Source organism: Neopsephotus bourkii, unplaced genomic scaffold (assembly GCF_033783945.1).
Source record: "Neopsephotus bourkii isolate Nb327-2 ecotype Australia unplaced genomic scaffold, CSIRO-AGI_Nbou_v1 NB_244, whole genome shotgun sequence".
Lineage (NCBI taxonomy): Eukaryota > Metazoa > Chordata > Aves > Psittaciformes > Psittacidae > Neopsephotus > Neopsephotus bourkii.
Window position 1 is genome coordinate 1,054,194 of NW_026900754.1, and position 22,361 is coordinate 1,076,554.

General features: G+C 45.0%; 1 protein-coding gene across 2 annotated transcripts in view; it reads right to left on the reverse strand.

Annotated features, from left to right (window-relative positions):
* ADAMTS3 (ADAM metallopeptidase with thrombospondin type 1 motif 3) overlaps positions 1-11,011 on the reverse strand; it is a 98,398-nt gene extending 87,387 nt beyond the window's left edge. For both annotated transcript variants that reach the window (XM_061345818.1, XM_061345817.1), the window contains exons 1-3: positions 10,882-11,011; positions 10,007-10,034; positions 2,306-2,706 (exon numbers count right to left, since the gene is read on the reverse strand). In XM_061345818.1, the coding sequence (XP_061201802.1) occupies positions 2,306-2,706; positions 10,007-10,034; positions 10,882-10,950 (498 nt within the window). In that variant the 5' untranslated portion in view covers positions 10,951-11,011. The remainder of the gene's footprint in view (positions 1-2,305; positions 2,707-10,006; positions 10,035-10,881) is intronic.
* Positions 11,012-22,361: the final 11,350 nt, after the last annotated feature.

Below are 22,361 nucleotides of genomic sequence, written 5' to 3' on the forward strand. Positions count from 1 at the left end.
GAAAAGAAACATAAATCTGCAATCCCATCAATCCTGAGGATTGTTTATTTATTTCACACTCACTTGCTTAGTGCTCCAAAGGACTGTTACAACAGGTAGGTGAAGTGAACAAGCCAAAGTGCTTAAAGAGATGTTTTAACACAGGAGCTGTTCCAGGGTGTCCCCAGCAGGATGGGTAGGGGATAGTCTACCACAGCTTCATAGCACATCCATGCTCCAGAATAGAAAATATGGTCACACAAAGTGATATTTCATCCTGCAGGAAATTTGTCCTTAAAACCGATCTCTCACTTTCTGCAGAGATAGAAAAGCAAGCTATGATTTTGTTTTTCTAAACCCATAGGTCAGGGTAATTAAAACAGCTGTAAACTACAAAGGTGAGGGCATGTGTTCATCTACTTACGTTTATAAATATTACCCTATTAAGAGTGTTCACCTTGATTGACAATCTTAAGGTCCTTCCCAACCCTAACTATTCTATGATTCTATGATTAAGTGCCCATATTAACGGAAAAGAACTTACTGCTATTGGTTGAAAAACTCTGGCTACAGTTATTTCAAAACAGCTTTAAGATTTAAAAGGATTTTGTTCACCTGGTTTCCAACCCCACCACATGGTGGGTGTTTCAGGGGCTTAAGGAAGCGCCTCAAAGGTGGGACAAGGCAGCTTGGATTGAGAGGAGCAAAGACAAGAGCCACCCAGGAGCACTCATCCACTCCCTCCTCAAACAAAAAGCTCATGTTCTGCCAGTTCAGTCCCTAAAACCACAGAAAGCACATGAAGGGCTTCTCCTGGGTGTGATGCACAGAGTGGCCCAACGTAACTGACAAAATCCTTTACTTAGGAGCCCTATGGTATCTGCTGTGGTCTTATACACATGGAGGTTTGTCAAGACATCAACCACTTCATTTCAGTTAGCTGAAAAAACAACACCAACAGCTTGTCAGACACATGGCAATCTCTGCAAAAGCCGCTGTACTCCCAAATCTAATTCCATTTAATCCAGTTTATTGTCTTAACATGCTGTCTCAGTAAACACAAACTGCATTCAGTATTACTGCTAAAACACAGCTCTCAACCTGAGGGTCTCCATCTCAAGAACTACACCTGAAGCTGTATTCATCCAGGCAGATGTCTGTGCTGCCTTTGTAAGCACAGCACAGTGCCAACAGATTGTCCTAAAAAAAAAACCCAAATAACAAACAAAACACACCAAACTGACATCAGTTGATCAGCTCAGGTGTGAACACCACCAGTATTTCCTTTCTTTAAACAAGGATAGTTGAGGAGCTTTCTTTGTGCATCCCCTCAGCTCTGACTCAGGACTCCAAGGCAGTGATGCAGTTGCCTACGCAGTGGCTGGGGCAGGCTGCAGAGGCGGGGAGGTTTCCTAGACAGCACTTATTGCCAAAGGGAATCAAAATCTTAACCTGTGGCACATGACAGGAAAAGGGAAACCCGTTTCCAAGAAGGGATACTTGATGCAGACTTGCTCATACAATTCCTCTCCAGCAGCAGAGCAACCACTACATTAATCTTCCTGGATGTTGCAGTCGTGTTCCACCACTGCCCCTGCTACTTAAAGAGAACAAGGTGGGTATTGTTAGCTTCCTTTACCACATGATTGAATTAATGAATGGTATGCGTGCTCAGTGCATGCCCAGTCTTTCAATGTGGGATTTGTGCACCAAGCCAGTCACCCCATCTGCTAAAGCCACAACCAAATACCTCATTTTTCCAAGGAACTCAGTGCAGTTTGAAGAGCCAACCGCTTATAGATGTGAGCCACTTGGTTCTCACACGACACCTTCTGATGAAACAACATGTAAGCAAACAAAAGCCACACTTATTTTATAAATAAACCCTTGAAAACTTGAATCTGTTGCTATTCTTGGGCTATGGGGCAGGCATGACTTTGCTACCTGAGAAGTACACGGTGCCGACTAGGACACCAAATTCTACACGCACTCACGAGAAAATTATCTTTTAAGTCTTGAAATGACTTCATTATTAATTTTCCTATTTGTAACACCCCTTGACAGTAAAAAGAAAGACCAGCAAAATAAAGGTTTGATTTTTCTCTCACACACCAGCAACATTAAAGACTTTGCTCACTAAAATCGGAGAAATTACCCCACAATAAAGCAGAAAATCTGCATACATCCATATATACTGAAGCATTTTCTAGGGGCTTTAAGAAATCGAGTTCTTTAAATGGTATCATGAGCAACATGTAGTTAAAAGCAACAAAATCAGTGTACAAAGTGGTAAATCACCAGACATCAATGCCATAGTTAGCCTTACCAGACCATCACAATTGCTGATAGCCACGGAAGCTCCGGGGATGTCAGTTATGTCTCCCACATATGCGCAGTTGGTCCACAGGGGCTCTCTCTTCCATAACCTCTCTGTAGCAGTTCTACTCTGACTTGCGTTACAAGCATCGCTTCCAGTTTGCACAGAGTCTTCGTACCACTCCACGACAGCCTCAGGAGCCACTAAACGAGTGTTGGGTTTCAGCCGGAGGTGGAATTCCTGACCGAACGCAGTGACATTAAAATACAACTGTTTGAGGCTCTGGGATACCTCCCGTGTTGACCTTCTTTGGTGACTTGCAGAGAGGATATTGGAGATGTAGCTTCCGTCTGCATTGGTACTGATTGGAATCACTAACCCATACGGTCTTGGTCTGCTTTTTCGTAATTCTGCAAAACAGAAATACCCAAAACCAAGGAAAATTAGAACAGGAGAATGGAACGAGCCTGAATACTAGACATGCAGCTACAGAAGTGCATGTTACCAGGACAAATGGTAAATGCAAAGACACAATGGGCCATAGCTTGACTGCTGAGGGCTACACTCATTTGGAGAGCACTCTAGCATCTCATTCGATGCACAACACACCACAACTACTGCATGGTCAGGCCTAACACCAAATGCCACGTGCATAGAAACCCTCTTTATCACATCTCCCCTCCCAGAATTCCCAATTTAAGATTCCTATTGGAGTTACTCTAAATCACTCCACCCACAATCTCAGCTGAAGGATGATAAATTCATTGTAGCTTTGAAAAGGAAAGGGGACAGTGCCACTTATCACACCAACGTGCATTATATTAACTCCTACACAGCTAGCCTAGAAGTAAGCACACCCAAGCAGTGTAGGCAAACATTGAGTATGTGTCACTGCTCTCTTTAGGTGGAACACTCGGGCTTATAGATCTTCACTTGGTACCAAGGCCTTTAACACTCCTAATTGTTACTATAAAAATGCTTTGTGCTACTTCTACACAGACATTAAGAGGAAAAAAAAGGTAGACATGGAAAAGTGTTTAACAAATCATCACACTGAGCAAGGAACAACAAATCTGGGATGACGTGAGCAGAAATTCAAATTTCAGGGAATCATGCCGAGGTAGACAAACACAAGCAGCTGTGCCCACCTCAAGCAAACACACACCACAGACACTGGGGTACACATGAAGCACATGCAAAATACCCTCCCAAGTGCCAAAATTCTTAAGAAGTAGGTCTTTCATTACTCTATTTTCATAAAAATTACAGAAAAAAAAACTTGAAATGCTCATTTACATTTATCTGGGGAGTTTTCCTGGGATTTAGGTCTGGTTAACAGCCACAGAAGAGACAGCGACCATTTGAGTTCTCTTCTATGAAATGTACCATAACTCCTTCATATGCCTTGATCAGAATTGATTGCTTTTGTGTCAAGAACTCCATTCAGATTTTGAAAACCAAGTGCCATACTTGGTTACAACCCCAACTTGCACAGACATTTCTGTAGTCTTAGAAAACAGGGAAAAGAATCCAGTGAATATCACATACTGCTGACAAATGAATCAATGTCAGGAGAGGTACAAGCAGTAACTTCTCCCTGTACAGATCTCCTCCAACAAATCCCCTTACCCAGCTACTTGCTATTGCCCTTCCTCTTCATATAAACTTAAGTAAGAGCTCAACAGAGAAGACAATTATGAAAAAAAAAAACAAACCAACACAGAACTTAACAAATTTGTACCTAAATCCTGCACTACGTAGAAGCCATAAAACCAGCAAAACCACACTGTGCTGATAGAACCAAAGAAGTCCTCAGGTAATACTAGAGAAGCTGAATGGCATGACCCCTATCTAAGGGAATGTGCCCTAAACATAAGGTTTGCTTCCAAAAAGTCACTGCTGTAATACCTCTAAATCAGTGTGTCACAGCATCCCCAGGTGCCTGAACAGAACAGCCAGACCAGGATGTGGGCAATCAGTTGCCCTGGATATCACCACCCCAAGGCCAACCTGCTTCAGCAGATGTGTTGGCCAAGAAACAGAGCCTCAGCAAAAAACCTTAACAGCACTGTAAGTCCCATTTGTCTATAATTTTTTGGTGGTTCCCACTGGTCAGCTCAGGATTCCTACCTAATAAGCAACATTAGCTGACTGGAAGACTTCCAATTGGGATCTGAATTTGCCTATGTGAATATAATGCCCTCAAGCCTTCCAAAACCCTCTTTCTGTGTAGTCCCTTACCTGTACTTTGAAAACAGCATTATTAGCCTAAAAGAATTATTTTCCCCTTTCCTCTCCCTGCTATCCTTAGGTACTGATGAGAAAAGGAAAAGAGTTCCTTTTATGAGGAAATAACACGGTGGATGGATGATGGCAGAGCGGTGGATGTGGTCTACCTTGACTTCAGCAAAGCGTTTGACACAGTCTCCCACAGCATCCTCGCAGCTAAACTGAGGAAGTGTGGTCTGGATGATCGGGTAGTGAGGTGGACTGTGAACTGGCTGAAGGAGAGAAGCCAGAGAGTTGTAGTCTATGGGGCGGAGTCTAGTTGGAGGCCTGTATCTAGTGGAGTGCCTCAAGGGTCAGTACTGGGACCTGTATTATTTAATATATTCATCAATGATTTAGATGAGGGAATTGAGTGTACTATCAGCAAGTTTGCTGATGGCACTAAGCTGGGAGAAGTGGCCGACACGCCAGAAGGCTGTGCTGCCATTCAGCGAGACCTGGACAGGCTGGAGAGTTGGGCAGGGAATAACTTGATGAAATATAACAAGGGAAAGTGTAGAGTCCTGCATCTGGGCAGGAACAACCCCAGGTTCCAGTATAGATTGGGGAACGACCTGTTAGAGAGCAGTGTAGGGGAGAGGGACCTGGGGGTCCTAGTGGACGACAGGGTGACCATGAGCCGACACTGTGCCCTTGTGGCCAAGAAGGCCAATGGCATCCTGGGGTGTATTAGAAGGGGGGTGGTTAGTAGGTCGAGAGAGGTTCTCCTTCCCCTCTACTCTGCCCTGGTGAGACCGCATCTGGAATATTGTGTCCAGTTCTGGGCCCCTCAGTTTAAGAAGGACAGGGACCTGCTGGAGAGAGTCCAGCGCAGGGCAACTAAGATGATTAAGGGAGTGGAGCATCTCCCTTATGAGGAAAGACTGAGGGAGCTGGGTCTCTATAGTTTGGAGAAGAGGAGATTGAGGGGTGACCTTATTAGTGTATATAAATATATAAAGGGGGAGTGTCACGAGGATGGAGCCAGGCTCTTCTCAGTGGCAAACAATGATAGGACAAGGGGCAGTGGGTACAAACTGGAACACAAGAGGTTCCACTTAAACTTGAGAAGAAACTTCTTCTCAGTGAGGGTGACGGAACACTGGAACAGGCTGCCCAGGGAGGTTGTGGAGTCTCCTTCTCTGGAGACATTCAAAACTTGCCTAGATACGTTCCTGTGTAACCTTATCTAGGTGTTCCTGCTCCGGCAGGGGGATTGGACTAGATGATCTTTTGAGGTCCCTTCCAATCTCTAACATACTGTGATACTGTGAGTCTTCTCTTCTGCTTAGAGAAAGGCCATCTCCTGTTACTGCTTATCACCTCTGCAGCCCTATGGTGGGACACACACATTTCCCATTGCCTTGAAGTAATTTCACACCACTCTAAAACAAGTCTGTCAAATGAGTTTATCTTTTCTGTGAGACCTTTGTAATCTGGAAGTAATCAGGATATTCTGTGTCTGACTTTCATCCTGTAAAAGGAGAAGGAGAGACATTTCCAGGCCAGGTCAAGCTGTTGGTCAAACTGCTTAACTGTTGGCCTTACTGACTGTGTGTTAGACTGTATGAGAGTTAAAAAGATACTTAGCACAGAAATAAGTATTGCTTAGCTCTTCTCCTCCTCAGAGAACTGGCTAAAGCAATAGTAGAGTGACATTACTGATGGTTTTAATTTAATTTCATTTCATACCATGATTAAGTAGCTCAGATGCTCCTGCTGAGTGCTGCTGAGAATTCCTCAAATAAATATACTTAATTAAATGAGCTAATTTTTACCCAATCCCAGTGTGAATCATACTTGAGCTGGGAATTAAGTGGAAAAGCTCAACAGCTACCTCCTCTTTCCTGGTAGCAGTGGCTGAAGCGGAAGAGTGAGCAAGAGGCTGCGTGGTTCTGAGTTACCAGCTGAGCTTAAACGACGACAGGTACTAGTAGGATGTACATAGACATTTAAATTCCTGCACTGTAAATAACTTTACATAATACACAAATAATGCATCACAGGCAAATGTAAAGTTCCTCATTCTGACGATGTTCTCCATGTCTCACACGCACGAGTCATGCTGTAGTTTCAGAAGCAGCCAACTGCAACACAGCCATATACCTATAAGATCATGTTATACACCTGCTATCTGAATTAGGACACTATCCCTCAGATAATTCCCATCTAAAACACTGGGAATTCAGAGGCAGGATTGCTAATCTCTGTCATTAGAGAAGGGACCAAATTAAAACTCTACACTCATTTGTTTTAATTAGACAGGAGGCAGAGCTGCCGGGCTGTACATCCTAACTGGGTCAAAGCCACAATCCAGATCCCCATGCTCCCAGTGTTTCAGCGATGAGATTTCCTTCCAGACTGACTTTCCTCCTCTTACCTTGCCAAGACTCTGCATGGCTTTTTTTGGGTTGGTTTGAAAGCGGGATGCTCTGTACCAGAGACCAGTCTGGTGATCAGATTCTGTGCTCACTGCATAAGGGAGAAATTGCTCTGCACTTTTGCAGCAGCACTTCCAGAGTTCTGCTTGCAGGGGCAAAAAATACAAGCTCTTTTGCTAATAACCAGAACAGCCAGCTAGCCACAAGAGGGTAGGAACAAAGGGTGGAAAATAAGAACTGTCAAGTTTTTGAGTCAGCAAAAGCCTTTTCCAGAGCCTCTAAATGCTGAGCTGGAAGAGGAAATGCCTTTTGTTCAAATGCAATTAAAATTAAATGTGACATGCCTGAATACTGAAGACATCTCAACTCCTCCACTGACTTGCATCACCCTTTTTCCATAGACTGAATGGGCTTAGCAAACGCTATTCCAGCTGTAAGTATTCCCTTTCCTACGCTAGAATTTCACAGCTGTTTTGCTAATTCAAAGTTTACAGCAGTGATCAGAGAAGAAACAGCAACAGCAAAAGCACTTCAGACTTTCTTCTTTATCTGGCTTTAAACTGCTGCTCCTTTTCACAGTGTTTAAGTTCAAAGGAAGCACTTAAGGAAGAACATCACATTCTTTCATTGTATGCCAAAACATCATTAGTTGGAGAAGCCTGGAGGAGCACTGCCCCTACTTTCATTCCCTCAAACAGACATGAACCCAAAGAATTCATACCCCTGGCTCACTGCAGTTGTCTTTGAGCTGTATAAATGCAGACAAGGGAGGCTCAGAAGTCTTACATTTAATTTTTTTTTCAGTCACCTGCATTTGGAAGAGCATTATTTTTTAGGCATAAGAATTTGTGAAAGGCATTGATCAAAGCTTGTTCATGTCCACAGCAGAATTCCAAATGCACTGACAACCACTTCAGAACATAGATGTCGAAAGTACAGTCTAAGCTGAAACTGTGGCATCAGCAGAAAAGGAGGAATTTCTGTAAGTTCAGACAAATTATGCCTCTGTCTAAACCAAGCTATCCAAGTTTAATGATGTTACTTCTTCTTTTAAAAAGCATTTAAACCTCATTTAGTGCTCCTTGTTCTGCCTGGTTTTTGCTCACACTGCATGGATTTTGGTAACGGGACTCTCCAGCCTTCTGTGTTGCAGAAAGAGGATTGACTTGTGAACAAATGAATAACTGATCACAGGGGCTCCTTTGCTTATCACCATGACCTGTGAAATTATGTCCACTTGGTCAAAGTGTTGGCAGTATCAGTTTTGCCCCAAACATTTTCTAAGCCACAGCAATCCAGTGGAGACTAATTACTATGCGCAGTAACCAACCTTCCTCTCTATTGCTAGCAAATATTTCAATTAGGAATAGTAACGTGAAAACCCATTAAAGTTATCCCAAAGCATGTCTGGTTTGGTTTTCCAGAAAAAAAAAAACAAAGCAGCTTTGGTCCTTCTCTTTCAACAAGCTGGATCATTTCAGAAGTACAACTCTGCATTAAGGCAGCTAAGAATGTAAAGGGTAGGACAAATCCCAATGATTGTAAGTGTGAACTAGCTGTTTGTGCTTCAAAAATACAGATGTGCCCTCAACAAGTCACTCACAGCCAGCCTGGTCTCAGTAAACACTGGTCTCCTTTTCCTGCCGGCCTGCACCAAAACCCAGGGAGATGTCCTGGGGTTGCATCAGGGAGACACAGACATGCCAGCATCTTGCTCTTTGGCTGGGCACCAACCAATACCATGTCCCAACAGGGCATTTGGGACTATGGACCTGTGGATCTGAGTGCACAGAGCTACTAACTGATGTCCTCATCATCATACACTTCCCAGATGGAGGACGGAGAGATCCCATCAGCTCCAAAAGAACCAGAGAGAGTCTGTCCTGCACCATGCACCAACCATGGCTTTGTGCAGGGTGCCCAATTCACCCTCAGCCACTCCAGATCATCTCCCTCCATGGTTCCTGTTCACCCCAAATGTTCCCAACTACAATCTGTGAAAGAAAGGAAGAAGTTAAAGGACAAAGTTGTTTTCCAGACTGAGGAATCTGGTCTGATATACTGTGTAATTTAAATCATGCTTTCCTGTATAGTTTATAGTTTCTGAAATTCAAATACAATTCATTTATCATGGAAACAGAAATAAAACACAGAATCAGCATACCACTGGAAAAAAAGTCTGTTTGCCAGTGAGGTTTAAATATACCTAATGTCCCAGTTCCCAGTATCCACTGATCACAGTGGAAACCAACCCAAGCCCAGAAGGCGGCACGTACAAGACCTCCAAAATTTAGAGGAATACTTGAAATACTTCTCTGAAAAAAGCTCAGATCAAAACCTGAACCAAAGCCTCAGAACTGGAGGTCTGATGGTACCGGGAAGCAGAACTGCCTGAGGTCCAGTCCCATTGCACCTCCCTGGCTTCCCCATCTTTCCCCAACCTCTTCCACCAAGTGCTACACTAATGTCTAATATTTTAGAAGGGAAGCACAGATGTGTCAGGATGCAAAACCATGTAATGAGAGGACATGCAAACTCAAGAGCCACAGAATCCCAGACTGGTTTGTGTTGGAAGGGACCTTAAAGCTCATCCAGTTCCAAACCCCTGCCATGGGCAGTGACACCTTCCACTAGAGCAAGTTGCTCCAAGCCCTGTCCAACCTGTCCTTGAACACTGCCAGGGATGGGGCAGCCACAGCTTCTCTGGGCAACCTGTGCCAGGGACCCACCTCACAGGGAAAAGCTTCCTCCTAAGAGCTCATCTAAATCTCTCTGGTCAGTTTAAAGCAATTCCCCCTTGTCCTGTTCCTCCAGGCCCTTGTCAAAAGTACCTCTCCAGATTTCCTGTAGGCCACTTTTAGGTAGTGGAAGACTTCTATAAGGTCTTCCCTGACCTTATAACATGTCACATCACTGTGAGACTACTGGGTGGTGACAGTGTGAGGGTATAAGAGGGAATGCTCACAGCACACAGATCATTTTCCTGAAAATATAATCCTTTGTTGAGCTTACTTCTTTTATTTCTGTTTTGATAGCAGCAATAATAGTTCAAAAGGCTTACCTATTTGGGTCTGTTGTTCTTTACCAGTCTGCAGAAGAGAAAACAAACACATGCAGTAAGTCACTACTGTACTTAAGCTATGCGCGAGAGCTTCTAGGAACCTAAAAGTAAATTGGTCTATATAGCAACATTTTGTACATTTCTGCTTTTGGTTTCCAGGGAAGGCTTTTTCCTTAAACTAGCTGTTCCCATAAATATACTGAGTCCATACTAAGTTGAATGTAAATAGAGCTACTAAGAAACCCTGCTCCTGAATGACCCATTCTACACACCGTGACACCGTGCCAAAAAGCAAGTTCAGTGGCAAAAGAAATACCTCAATGCCCCTGACAGCAATGCGGGTGCCGGGTATGCCTGTTCACAGCTCTGCTCCTCTCCTGGCTGACAGCAGGGACAGAGACAGTGGTCTGTCCCGGACATGGAGGTGGCACACGGAGAGAAATCTGACTGCTGTGGGGTTAGGTCTGACCCTGGGGGATGTTGTGGGCTCCAGAGAATGCATTGGGGTCCAGCTCTGCTAGGGAGTTGCTTCGAGATCCGTCTAAAGGCTACCCGGGTTCGGTGCCGTCCCCATCAGAGAGAGCAAAGCGGGATGCAGAAAATCGGGAAGAGGCGGCTCGGGACACGGCGGCGGCAGAAAGAGCTCCCGAGCCGCCTGCCCGAACTGTCACAGCTCCCGGGACCCGTGTCCCAGCACCGCAAGCAGCGCTCCGGGCGAGGGCGGGAACGACCCGGGGCGGGGAGGGCGCAGCTCCGGCAGCTTCCCGGGGCCGCGGGCGCAGAGGGACGCCGCGGGCAGGGCCGGGTCCCGGGGCATGTGCCGGCGGGAAGGAGGGGAGCGCGGGAGCCTAAGGGCCGCGAACTCCGGCACTCACCTGCCGAGCGGCTGCAGCGCGGAGCCCCAGGAGCGCGGCTGCCAGTACCCAGAGGGGCGGGAGCACCATCCCGATTCCAGCCACCGCTCCACACGCTCCCGGCCGCGGCCGCGCTCCTCAGTCGTTGTCGTCGTCGCCCTCCTCCTCCTCCTCCTCCTCCTCCTTCTCCTCCTCCTCGCTCCCCCCCGCCCCGCCGCCGGGGCCGTCCCTGGGAGCACGGCTGCACCCCACTGGCGCCGGCGCCCCGGGGAGGCGGCAGCCGGGCGGGCTGGGGGCGGCGAGTCACCGCGCCGCTGTCTCCTGCCACTGCTTGTGCCCTGTCTGCGCCGCTCATCCCGACCTGCCGCTCTAATAAACCCGCACCGGGCCCCGCACCGCTCCGCCCCCGGCACCGCCCCTTGTTCCGTCTGGAGAAGAAAAGGCTCTGGGGAGACCTTAGAGCTTCCAGTGCCTAAAGGGGCTACAAGAAACCTGGGGGAGCTGTGGCTGCCCCATCCCTGGCAGTGTTCAAGGCCAGGTTAGACAGGCCTTGGAACAACCTGCTCCAGTGGAAAGTGTCCCTTCCTATAGCAGGGGCGTGGAACTGGATGAGCTTTAAGATCTCTTCCAACCCCAACCAGGCTGGGACTCTACATCTGCAAAAGAAAAACATCACCAGCTGTGCACCCCATCAGCTGCCCAGGCAGGGACACCAGCTGCCCAAACCGGCAGTGAGTCCAAGAGGAGCTCCCCAACCTGTGACACATCCCCAAATTTCCCTATTTTCTATTAACCCAGGGCAGCACAGCAAAAGTTGTGTTTGTGGTAAGACGCCCACCAAGAGTCCCACTGATGACAGTCCAGTCAGAAAGCGACTTCTCCATTGTGAGGCTGGGACCTCAGCACCCAATCTAATCTCTGCTACACAAAAGCCAGCATTGCCCAGCCTAGATGGAAACCCACATCCACTCACATAGGCCTTCTGCAGCCAAAACCCATCGGGAACATAGAATCACAGAATGGTCTGTGTTGGCAAGGACCTTAAGATCATCAAGTTCTAACCCCTGTGCCATGGTCAGGGACACCTCACACTACACCATTTTGCCTAAGGCTGTGTCCAAACTGGCCATGAACACTGCCAGGGATGGAGCATTTACCACTTCTTTGGGCAACCTGTGCCAGTGCCTCACCACCCTCATAGTAAAGAACTTCTTCCGTATATCTGACCTGAACTTCCCATTTCAGTTTGAACTCACCAGTCCTTGTCCTATCACTACAGTCCCTAATGAAGAGTCCCTCCCCAGCATCCCTGTAGGCCCCCTTCAGATACTGGAAGGCTGCTATGAGATCTCCACATGGCTTCTCTATGCTGAACTTTCTCAGCCTATCTTCATATGGGAGGTGCTCCAGCCCCTGATCATCCTCATGGCCTCACTCCAACAGCTCCATGTCCTTTTTATGCTGAGGACACCAGAACTGTACACAGTACTCCAAGTGGAGTCTCTCGACAGCAGTGAGAGGCAGGATCATGCTCCTTTTGATGCAGCCCAGGATACGGTTGGCTTTCTGGGCTGTGAGCACATACTGAAGCCGGCTCATGTTCAGTTTCTCCTTGACCAACACCTCAAATTTCTTCCCTGCACAGCTGCTCTGAATCTCTTCTCTGCCCAACCTGTAGCTGTGCCTGGGATTGCCGCAACCCAGCAGTAGGACCTTGCACTTGGCTTGGTTGAACTTCAAGAGACTGGCACTGGCCACTTTTCAAGCGTGTCAAGGTCCCTCTAGATCCTATCCCTTCCCTCCAGTGTATCAACCGAACCACACAGCTCGGTGTCATCACAAACTTGCTGAGGGCGCACTCTATCCCACTGTCCATGTCACCGACAAAGATGCTAAACAGGACCAGTCCCAACACTGATCCCTGAAGGACACCACTCGTTACCAGTCTCCACTTGGACATTAGGCTGTTGACCGCAACTCTTTGTGTGTGGCCATCCAGCCAGCTCTTCATCCACCGAGTGGTCCATCCATCAAATTGATGTCTTTCCAATTTAGAGACAAGGATGTCGTGTGGGACAGTGTCAAACACTTTGCACAAGTCCAGGTAGACGACATCAACTGCCTTGCCACTACCCATCAGTTCTGTAACCCCATCATAGAAGGCCACTAAATTGGTCAGGCAGGATTTGCCTTTAGTGAAGCCATACTTGCTGTCACCAACCACCTCATTGTTCTTCATGTGCACTAGCATGCCTTCCAGGAGAATCTGCTCCATGATCCTGGAAGGCATAGAAGTGACACTGACTGGTCTGTAATTCCCCGGGTCATCCATTTTCCCCTTCTTGAAAATGGGGGTTATATTTCCCTTTTTCCAGTCGTTGGGAACTTCACCTGACTGCCATGATTTTTCAAATATGACAGACAGTGCCTTAGCAACCTCAATTGGCCAGCTCCTTCAGGACCTGTGGATGTATTTCACCATGTCCCATGGATTTGTGCACATTCAGGTTCCTAAGCTGATTTCGAACATGGTCCTCTCCTGCAGCGGCCCTAAGGTCTTCATTCTTATGATCCCTGCATCTGCCTTCCAAGACTTGGGCAGTACAGCTACAGCACTTGCTGGTGAAGACTGAGGCAAAGAAGTCGCTAAGAACCTCAGCCTTCTCCAAATCCAAAGTATCCAGTTCTCCTGTTTCCTTCTGGAGAGGGCCCATGTTATCCTACATCTGTCTTCTGTTAGAAACATACTTAAAAAAGCCCTTCCTGTTACCTTTGACATCCCTGGCCAGACTCAATTCTAACTGAGCCTTAACCTTCCTAGGTGGTAATGCCACGACGAACCAAAGCAAGTTGCTGCCGGCCTCAGTCTAGCACAAAGAGGTTCTCACAATACATGTGTGACAGCCAATAATCCTTTAAATTGAATGACAATAATCCTTTAAGTTCAACTGCCTGACAGAAACCATTGTATCTACATGAAAAAATACTGGTTCTACTAACCTTGGGTTGCCTTGCAGTAGCCTTTCAGAGGAGGATACCTCCAGCCTTGATTTTCAGAAGACACCTTGACCATTTTGGCCATACCAGCCTGCAAAAAGAGACAGAAAAAAAAAAAAAGCCATACTCCTGAGAAAGTGTGAATACCTGGATATGGACCTGTTAATCCCAGTGTAAGATCATTTCTGCACATGGAATGCAGCCTGATAGGCTCAGGATGCTGTGACAGTGTGCAGTTGTGCCCTGCACAAGAGCTACTTTTTGGGAAGATGGGAATGCAGAAGGCTGAGGCCCTGTAGATTCTTACCCAGCAAGTTTGCAAAGCCACAGAGCCAGGCTTGTTCCTCCAGAGCCACCAAACTCAGGATACCAGCCTAAAGCTTGCTTCTGTTAATTAAGACTCTGACTGGCATCACTTGGTAACACTCCAACACTCCACATTTCCCACTGGATTTCTCCCTCATCCAGTGCACACAACAGGTGCCAGTCACTCAACGTGCAGCTATTTCACGTTTTATTTCCCTCTCTGATGTTCGTAATGTGACGCCGGACCTTATCTATTGCACATTATTCAACTCCCTTTTAGGGGAGTTTTCCTTATGGGTTTTTCCATAATCCAACATAGCCAAGGGCTTTGCAAATGATTCTTTTCTGTGGTGAACTATGAACCAGCACAATTCTGTGCAAGCTAATTACAGGTAAAATTCATTATTGGATCTTTGTGTCAGGGACACTAAATAATGGTCCCTGGTGAAACACAGAAAGATAGAAAAGTACAGTTTGTCCGCTTTGGCTCCTCCCCGGAAGGTCCTGCTTTGGCTGCTCCCTGGAAAGTCCAGCTTTGATTCCTACCTGGAATGTTTCGTTTCAGAAATCCCCAGAAAAGTCCCTACCCCCAGAGGCCTTTCTAGATACTGCTGGCCACTTCTTCCAACGTAGGCTGGCCCCCTGCATCAGAATGCACATGCATTTTCATTAGTATAAAAAGCTCGAGCCTCAAGCGATGCGAGGAGGCAGACCCTCATACCACCCACGTCAGCATTGGCTCCCCGGGGACACCCACCAAGGTTGAGCCTGCCACCCCGCACTGCAATGAGGATTCTCAGAGCTGGTTTCCTGATCATCATCACAGGGTCCTTGGGGTTGGTGATATGACCAAACACCAGAAGTATCCTTTACTGTCTCTGTTAGTATCTCAATATTTTCCTATATTAATAAACTAGTTGAGAGTTCTCTATTTGTGTCTCATTTCTCTCACCTGGAATCCTCAGACTCTGGAACAATCTTGTCACCCAGGTGCCATGTGGAGCACTGGTGAACTTGGCTGAGAAGGGAATGTCTGAGTGTGGCAAGCCTCACATACCAGACAGAGAGAAGCCAGCTGCTGGCATCTGGTAGTACTGTTCCTGTGATCTTAAAAACAAAAGCCGTGTGTATTAGGTCCTGTGTTGCTGAACTGTTCCCAATTACCTAAAAAGGCTCCTAATCATCAAGGAAACAAAGATACAGCAAAGACAGACCTGGAGGCCAGGGCAGATACTTTGCTCTGTGGTCTTTGGGAACAAAGAAACGAGGTTTGTCAGAACTGTAAGAGGGCAAAGCTCAGATGTTAAAAATAAGAGCCTCATCAGCTATTTCTAATAGGAAACAAGACTGAGTACTTGTAGCAAATGTAAATCAAGGTGTTCAAAAGTGTTTGAAAGTTCAATTCAAGACATTTCTCATCTCCAACAGCCATGTTTGGACATGCTGTTACCAAAGAAATCATAGATTTTCTTGTATCTCAAGTACGTGTGTACTTACATATACCTGTACATACCATGTACACATTAAAAATCTGAAGTATTTGCAGTTCTAAAACTATCCTTGCAAACACAACATCACCTCGGCTTATAGACTCTGTGGTGGTTTGGTTGATGCACTGGACTGGCAGCTGCAAACACTTGATTAACTCAAGGTTTGGCACAGTGCTGGATTATAGAGTGTGAAGACTGCGGTAGTATTTGCACAGCAAGAATAATACGTATGGGAGTAAAACGTGGCATTATCTGGTTATAAAGGCTATGGAATGTGGTCTCGGTGAAATCTCACATTCTCTCCCAGCACAAGTGCCTGCAACACAGGAGAATTTCATTTAATTGGAAGAAGAATTCAAACTGAGAACATTTAGAGAACAACATTCCCTCTATGGAACTGAGATAAATTAACTAAAGAGGAGTTTTTCCAATGCTGTTTCATGCAAGATTTCAAATATAATTTTTTTAAGACAATCCCCTAGCAAACTTAACTATAATAGGAGTAATAGATAAATCACAGCCTTCACTGATTGTGTACACACACACGGTTTAACAGTCAGTTTTGCAGTGACGTTTCCTGATATTTAGGAATCATTAGGATTTACTGGATTTCTGACCTACTATGCTGTTCCTGATCTAGTATATATTCTTGGCCAGTCTGCATCTGCTGACTTTTCTTAATTAGTGGCTGAGTTGGAAGGCATTAGTTCTCTTTCTTCCAAAACAGACATTTCCTAAAAATCAGCTAGGGGTGCAGTTGCCTGTTTGTCAGGAACTGCTGCAGCAGTGGGACCTGGAGGGCACCTTTGAAGAAAGATAAGGCAGGCTGGGTCAGAGAAAGGTATGGGATAGCCCAGATAGGGGAGTTACACATTAATTAACTTCCTTTGCCACCTCCACAAAGTGAAGAACACATCCCTTGCTTGGGCTTTTCTTTTTTTAATCTCTTTTAATCTTGATCATTAAACCCCCAGTTTGTTATTTACTTCCAGATACCAGGTCTGCTGCAATCTGGCTTTGGTTTCCTTTAATGATTCTCTTCCTTGATGGAACATGCCCTCATCTCAGTGTAAGCAAAGGGCAGATCCTCTTCCATGAGGCAGGGAGACTGGAGACCCAGATCCTGTTCCTGTGAAACCAGAGTGCATCTACATGACCGGCTTGGGTTTCCAGCCTGACACCTGCTAGCTTCATGAAAAGGAGAATATTATATTATCCAAGTCATTAGGGATGCAGGAGGCCTACAGTGTAATCACTAAACCCACAGCAATATAAACCAGTTCCTTAGCACAGGATGCAGCTGAAGAGAACACCCTCATTTTTGAACTTTGTTCCTATTTGCATTTCAGTAGTGGCCCAGGTCCCATTCATGATTCATAGACTGGAGCCTATTGTAGCAGCATTGTGAGAATACACAATAAAAAGGCCATGCATAAAGACCTTTCAGTTGAAGGGCTGTAGTCATACAACTGAAAAAACCAAACCAAACCAAACCAAAAAAAAAAAAGAAAGAGAAAAAGAAAAGAAAAAATGAACACCAAACCTACCAAAACCATCCAAACCCCACAGCCTGGATATAGAAGAACCAAATCTTAAAGGAAACCTATCCTTTCCTGCATGGTTGAATGGCCAGTGTTACAACCATCCTCATGTAGCAGGGTCTTGGCTGCAGCCTAAGGGCAATCTGACCCATCATCATTGCACATATAGGAGGTGCCACAAGCACCCCAGACCTTCTCACTGCTGCCGTGCAGGTGTAGAACGTTGCCCCTGCAACCCAAAAGCCCACCTCCTCTTTAGCTTCACATTATGATAGCTTGATTCATGCAGTCCAAACCTGCCCAAGCCTTTTTGCTGAGATAACACATTTAAAATTCTACACATCCAATGATTTCTGTCACTTGATTTCCAAAGCTGCTCAAGAAGCTTTTCTTTGGTATTACCCTTCTTGCATAAGAAAGGGATTTCAGTACCAAGGTGTCAGACACAAACTGCCAGACACCACGTGAAACATGAGCACTCTATAAATGAAAATAGCTATAGTCTCTCCTTCACAGTGCACTAAAACTGGCAATATTAAACCACACAGCCATATTTAATTGTTTTAAAGACACTATTAATCTAGCAGGTTGCTAAATGAGGAAGCATAGTAGACCTATTATTTTTAACAAAGCCGTGTAAGATTTATGGTCAAGATTTAACCATGGGAGAGAAAAATGCGAGACATGAAAATTACAGTTGTAAAATATGCTATGAAAAATAAGAAGTAAATGGAAAGAGGCTGTGTTTGTGACAGTTGCATAATAGATACGTCCCATAAAGTCATTCCTATTTTAAGGTGGTTAATTTTGAAACTGTGTGCCAAATAAAATGCAATTAAAGCCACCTTAAATCCTCAAAAGAAATGAATAAACAAATACCCATAAATCATTCTAAAAATAGGATCCAGTAAGTCCAAGCTTTTAATGGCTTGTGGTACTGATACAGAAATAAGTGGTTCCTGTGTTGCAGGAGGTTCCTGGAACTGCTGAGGCAGCAATCCTGATGCACTGTATGGATTCACAAATTATACCTGTGTGCTGGAGGTGTGGAACTGTGGTGAGCTATCCATAGTTATTTTTGCTAGCCTTTTCCTGCTAGTAAAAATTACCAGTTTACACCTTTATACATCCACCCTTTTGGTCAGCGGGGAGCTGTGCAATCTTCTTGTACATACAGGCAGCTGGATGATGAACACTTAGAGATAATGGCTCAGCACTTGCTGGATCAATGCCCAGGAAGGGCTGCTCACACCCTCTCTATATTTTTTCCACTGATAAGACAAAGAACAATTACTGGCTTCTGGGAATCCGCACTCAGAGCTCTGAAACAGGGGTTATATTTGTCAGGGATTTTTCTACTTTCAATTTCCCCTTTTAGATGCCATTGACTAGGCAGAACAGTAACTTTCCCGGGAGTCACTCAATCCCAGGACTCAAGGATGGCAGAACATGCTGCCCAGCTAGTTCTGTTTGAAGGGGTAGTCTCTGAGTAATGTAAAGTGGGAGAGCTGCTGTGACTTGAAGGACCTCAGAAGGGCAGCTCTTTTCATAGCATTTATTGCAAGCTCAAGCTTGACAGCATGTTTGAATTTTTGGCATTGTCAAAATAAATCTTTGTGTGAGGGCAGCCAACTGGGCCTGAGGAACTGGATTTCAGTAATTCCCAGGGCTTCAGAACCAATGAATGGCATAAGTAAGGGAAGTATGACAAATTTGCAGTGCTGCTAATGTCCGAAGGTAACTGTTTAGGCAGAGACTTTTACCACTTCTGTAGCCAAGTATCGCCCAACAGGGCATCTGTGAATACACCAGAACACCAGAGTTCTTCCGCAGAGGTCATCAGTCACATTTTGCAAAGACAGCACTTAAAACAATTACAGGAAAGAACAGGGAATTAAATATTGGCATATAAGCAGGTATAAGCTAAACTTGGGGTGAAGGGAGAAGGGACAGAGACGAGGAAGGTATCAGGAGGTCTGACCAAATACAGAGATACAGAGTGTAAAGCCGCCTCATAAAGGCCGTGCCCCCATGAAGCAGCTTGATACATAGTAACCCATAAAGCTGCAGGGTTAAATAGAAAACAGCCTGAAGCTGACCAGCATCTTACCTGTTGCATGTAGACCTCCCACTGGCTTCCTCAGCTTGACACTTGTCCTTTGTAACTTCTTAACAAGTGCTTGGGTTTAGTCATATTCTTAGAGAAGTTCTTGGGGAGGTGGGTGACTGCAGAGAGAAGTGAACATTTTTTTTAGTATTCTGACTCCTTTTCTGCCATTGATGCATGCAAAAAAGAAGAGTTTCCATAAGGAGGGGGGAAGTTGCATACTGAAGCCTTCCTTCCCTTATCTCTCCAACAGAATGAAAATCAACTACCCTGGCTTGAGTCCCTAAAAGCAGGAAAGACAAAAGCTGCACCACAGAAGTGAAAAACAGAATGTAAACATCAATAATGCTCCTTAGGCAAGCCAGTGAGAAAGTCTGGTTCAGCTCCAGTTTAAAGATGCCACTCCAACAGGCTATTTATGATGTTCTCTCGTTACTGCACAAAATACCTCAAATCAATCATGTCAGTAGTTTTTGTCACTTCAATTTTCTTCAGTCTGTTACAAAGGACATTCCATGTCACAATAACAGAAACCACAGCTTGAGGATGGTTGCCAGTAGGGCGTTCTGTAAGCATCTTAATGATGACTAGTTAGAACTCCAGAGCCACCACTGCTCCTTTAAGCTGCTGATGGCTCCAAGGCCACGTTAACCAGGACCATGGGAAGCTGCAAGCTGTACCCCATTCCCTACTTATCAGCCTTGCATTACATTATGTTAGTACCAATAAAGAAAATGAGAGTAATTCAATCTCCAAGTCAGTTTTAACTCTTCTATTGAACCCCTCCACAGTTGGGATGGGTAATGCTAATTTAAGTAAGGAAAAAGCTCACCCTTCTCTGGGGTGTTATATGTCACAAATAAACATACCAGAGCTACAGTACAAAGTCCTTTTGGTAAATCTAATGGATACTGACCCATTCCATTGGATTCACATAGGAGAACACTGCCTGCATCATGCATGCCTTGCAAATATGCACCTACATAATCACTTCTTTCTTAACTCTTCCAATCGACAGAAGACATTACTAAACCTCTACTTTTAGTACGGACCAGATGTGACTAAATTGAAAATACATAACTTTTTATTTGGAAAGCCTCACTTGGAGGCTGTAACACTGCTGGCACTGTTGTTACTACAGATACTTGGATAAGACTGCTCAAGTTCAGAGAAATAAGATGTTAGAGAGCTTTCTTCTCCAACAGTTCTTTCTGAAACTTTCTGAATCCTTTTGGAATCATAGTTATTTAGGTATGGAGTCAGTGTTTGGACCTACTGCCTACCTTAATGGTCTATTTGTAGTAGTATCAGGCCTTAAGCCAGATGTACTAGCTACACTGTTGGTTGAGTTTTGGGATTTCCAGCCCTAGCCCTTATATAGGTGGTCTTGTAACAAGAAAAGAAACTGCTGCCTGTGGCATCATCATTGCTTTTATGCCTGCTTAACTTAGACTAGTGGTGAAGTCACAGCCTAACTCTATCACTATCAACTGTATTTTGCCTAAATAGGCAGTTTTATGCAGAAACCCATTGCTCTCCCCCTGGTGCATGTTCTGCACTGCATGCTGACCCCAAGGCACATGGAAGGCTACCACAGACTGGATTTTCAAAGTTGAAAAAGGTTTGACCTAAGGCGCATTTAAGTGTCATACTCAGCATTCAGGCCATCAGGATGGCTAGAGAGACCCAGCTTTTTTATGCCCTCCTGAAAACCCCATCCAGGAGCTTCCATCTCTTCCTTTGTGTACACAGATCATTCTGATTCACACACTTCATGAAGAAGTACACAAGCAGGCAAGTATTACCATTCTGCCTTGAATTTGCTGGGACAATTCCAAATACTTCCATTTCCAGAAGGAATTAAAACCAGTGCTTTGTCTCTGAAAAGCAGCTTAAGCTAAAATCCTGATACCACTTACTGCTCTCACATGGGGTTATGGTCATTAAATATTTAAGCCAAAAGAACAGTAAAGTGAGATGAGAGAGCAGCAATGCTTAGCAGGTAAAACTCTGCTGGTCTGGACTTCTCTCTCTTTCTGAGGATACATCTGCTTTAAGAGAACAGCATAACCATAAGGGACAACTCCAAATACTGTTTAAAAACCAGAAGCTTAAATGAAAATGAGAACTGAGCTTCTGACCTTACCTAGGGTCATCTTACCATGTCAAGGCTGGGGTTATTTCCAGGGCAGCATGTGAGAGCTTTCACTGCAGCTGCTTGAATAGTACTTTGCCTGTGGATTAATGGATGACTTAGGCTTCTCTTTCTTACCAGCCTTTACAATTCAGGGGAACACACACAGGATTTCTTCTGAAACAGCTGAAGTAAAAAGACAAAAGTAAGCTAACCTCCTGACCTGTAAAATAACCTTGTGTAAAAACCCATTCAATGTAGCTGCTTGCTGTTTCTGGGAAAAGGAAAAGAAGGAGTTTGCAAGAGGAAGCAATAATTTGTGTACTGTTTAACAGGGGAAACTAACACAGCAATTTATTTCTGATGTATTTATTTAGCATAGAGAGTAAATCCAATACGGACCAAGTGGTGATAAAGTGTGTCATAGGGAAGGACTGGACAGATTTAAAGCAAAGGACTTCCACTGTTTTTACTGGCATTTAAGCCAAGGAAATGCTTAAGCGAGATGGCAAAGCAGCTTTTTAGGAAATAAACCTCTTCCTTCATCACTGGCCTTCTGCTTTCAAAACTCTAGCCAATGAATATTTTTTCACTCAGGAATTCCAAGCATATATCAAGCTCAGAGGAAGGTGAGATCTGCTCTGGGTTCCTAGGAAGAGCAGAGCTCCCTGAAAAACTTAATTTTTCAAACCTCACGTCTGTTGAGAGATGTCGCAAAACAGAAACACAAAACCTTATTCACTGACCTGGTGATGGTGATGCGATTCAACATGCAGCCAGACACAGAAAACAGCAACTTGAGAACAGCACAACACATCAGCCCAAGCATCCATCTAACCCCGTACCTTCCTCTGCTAGTGGCCAATAGCCATGATTTAAAAGGATGATTTAAAAACCAAAGCCAGTGTCTATTGTGAAAGCTTTCC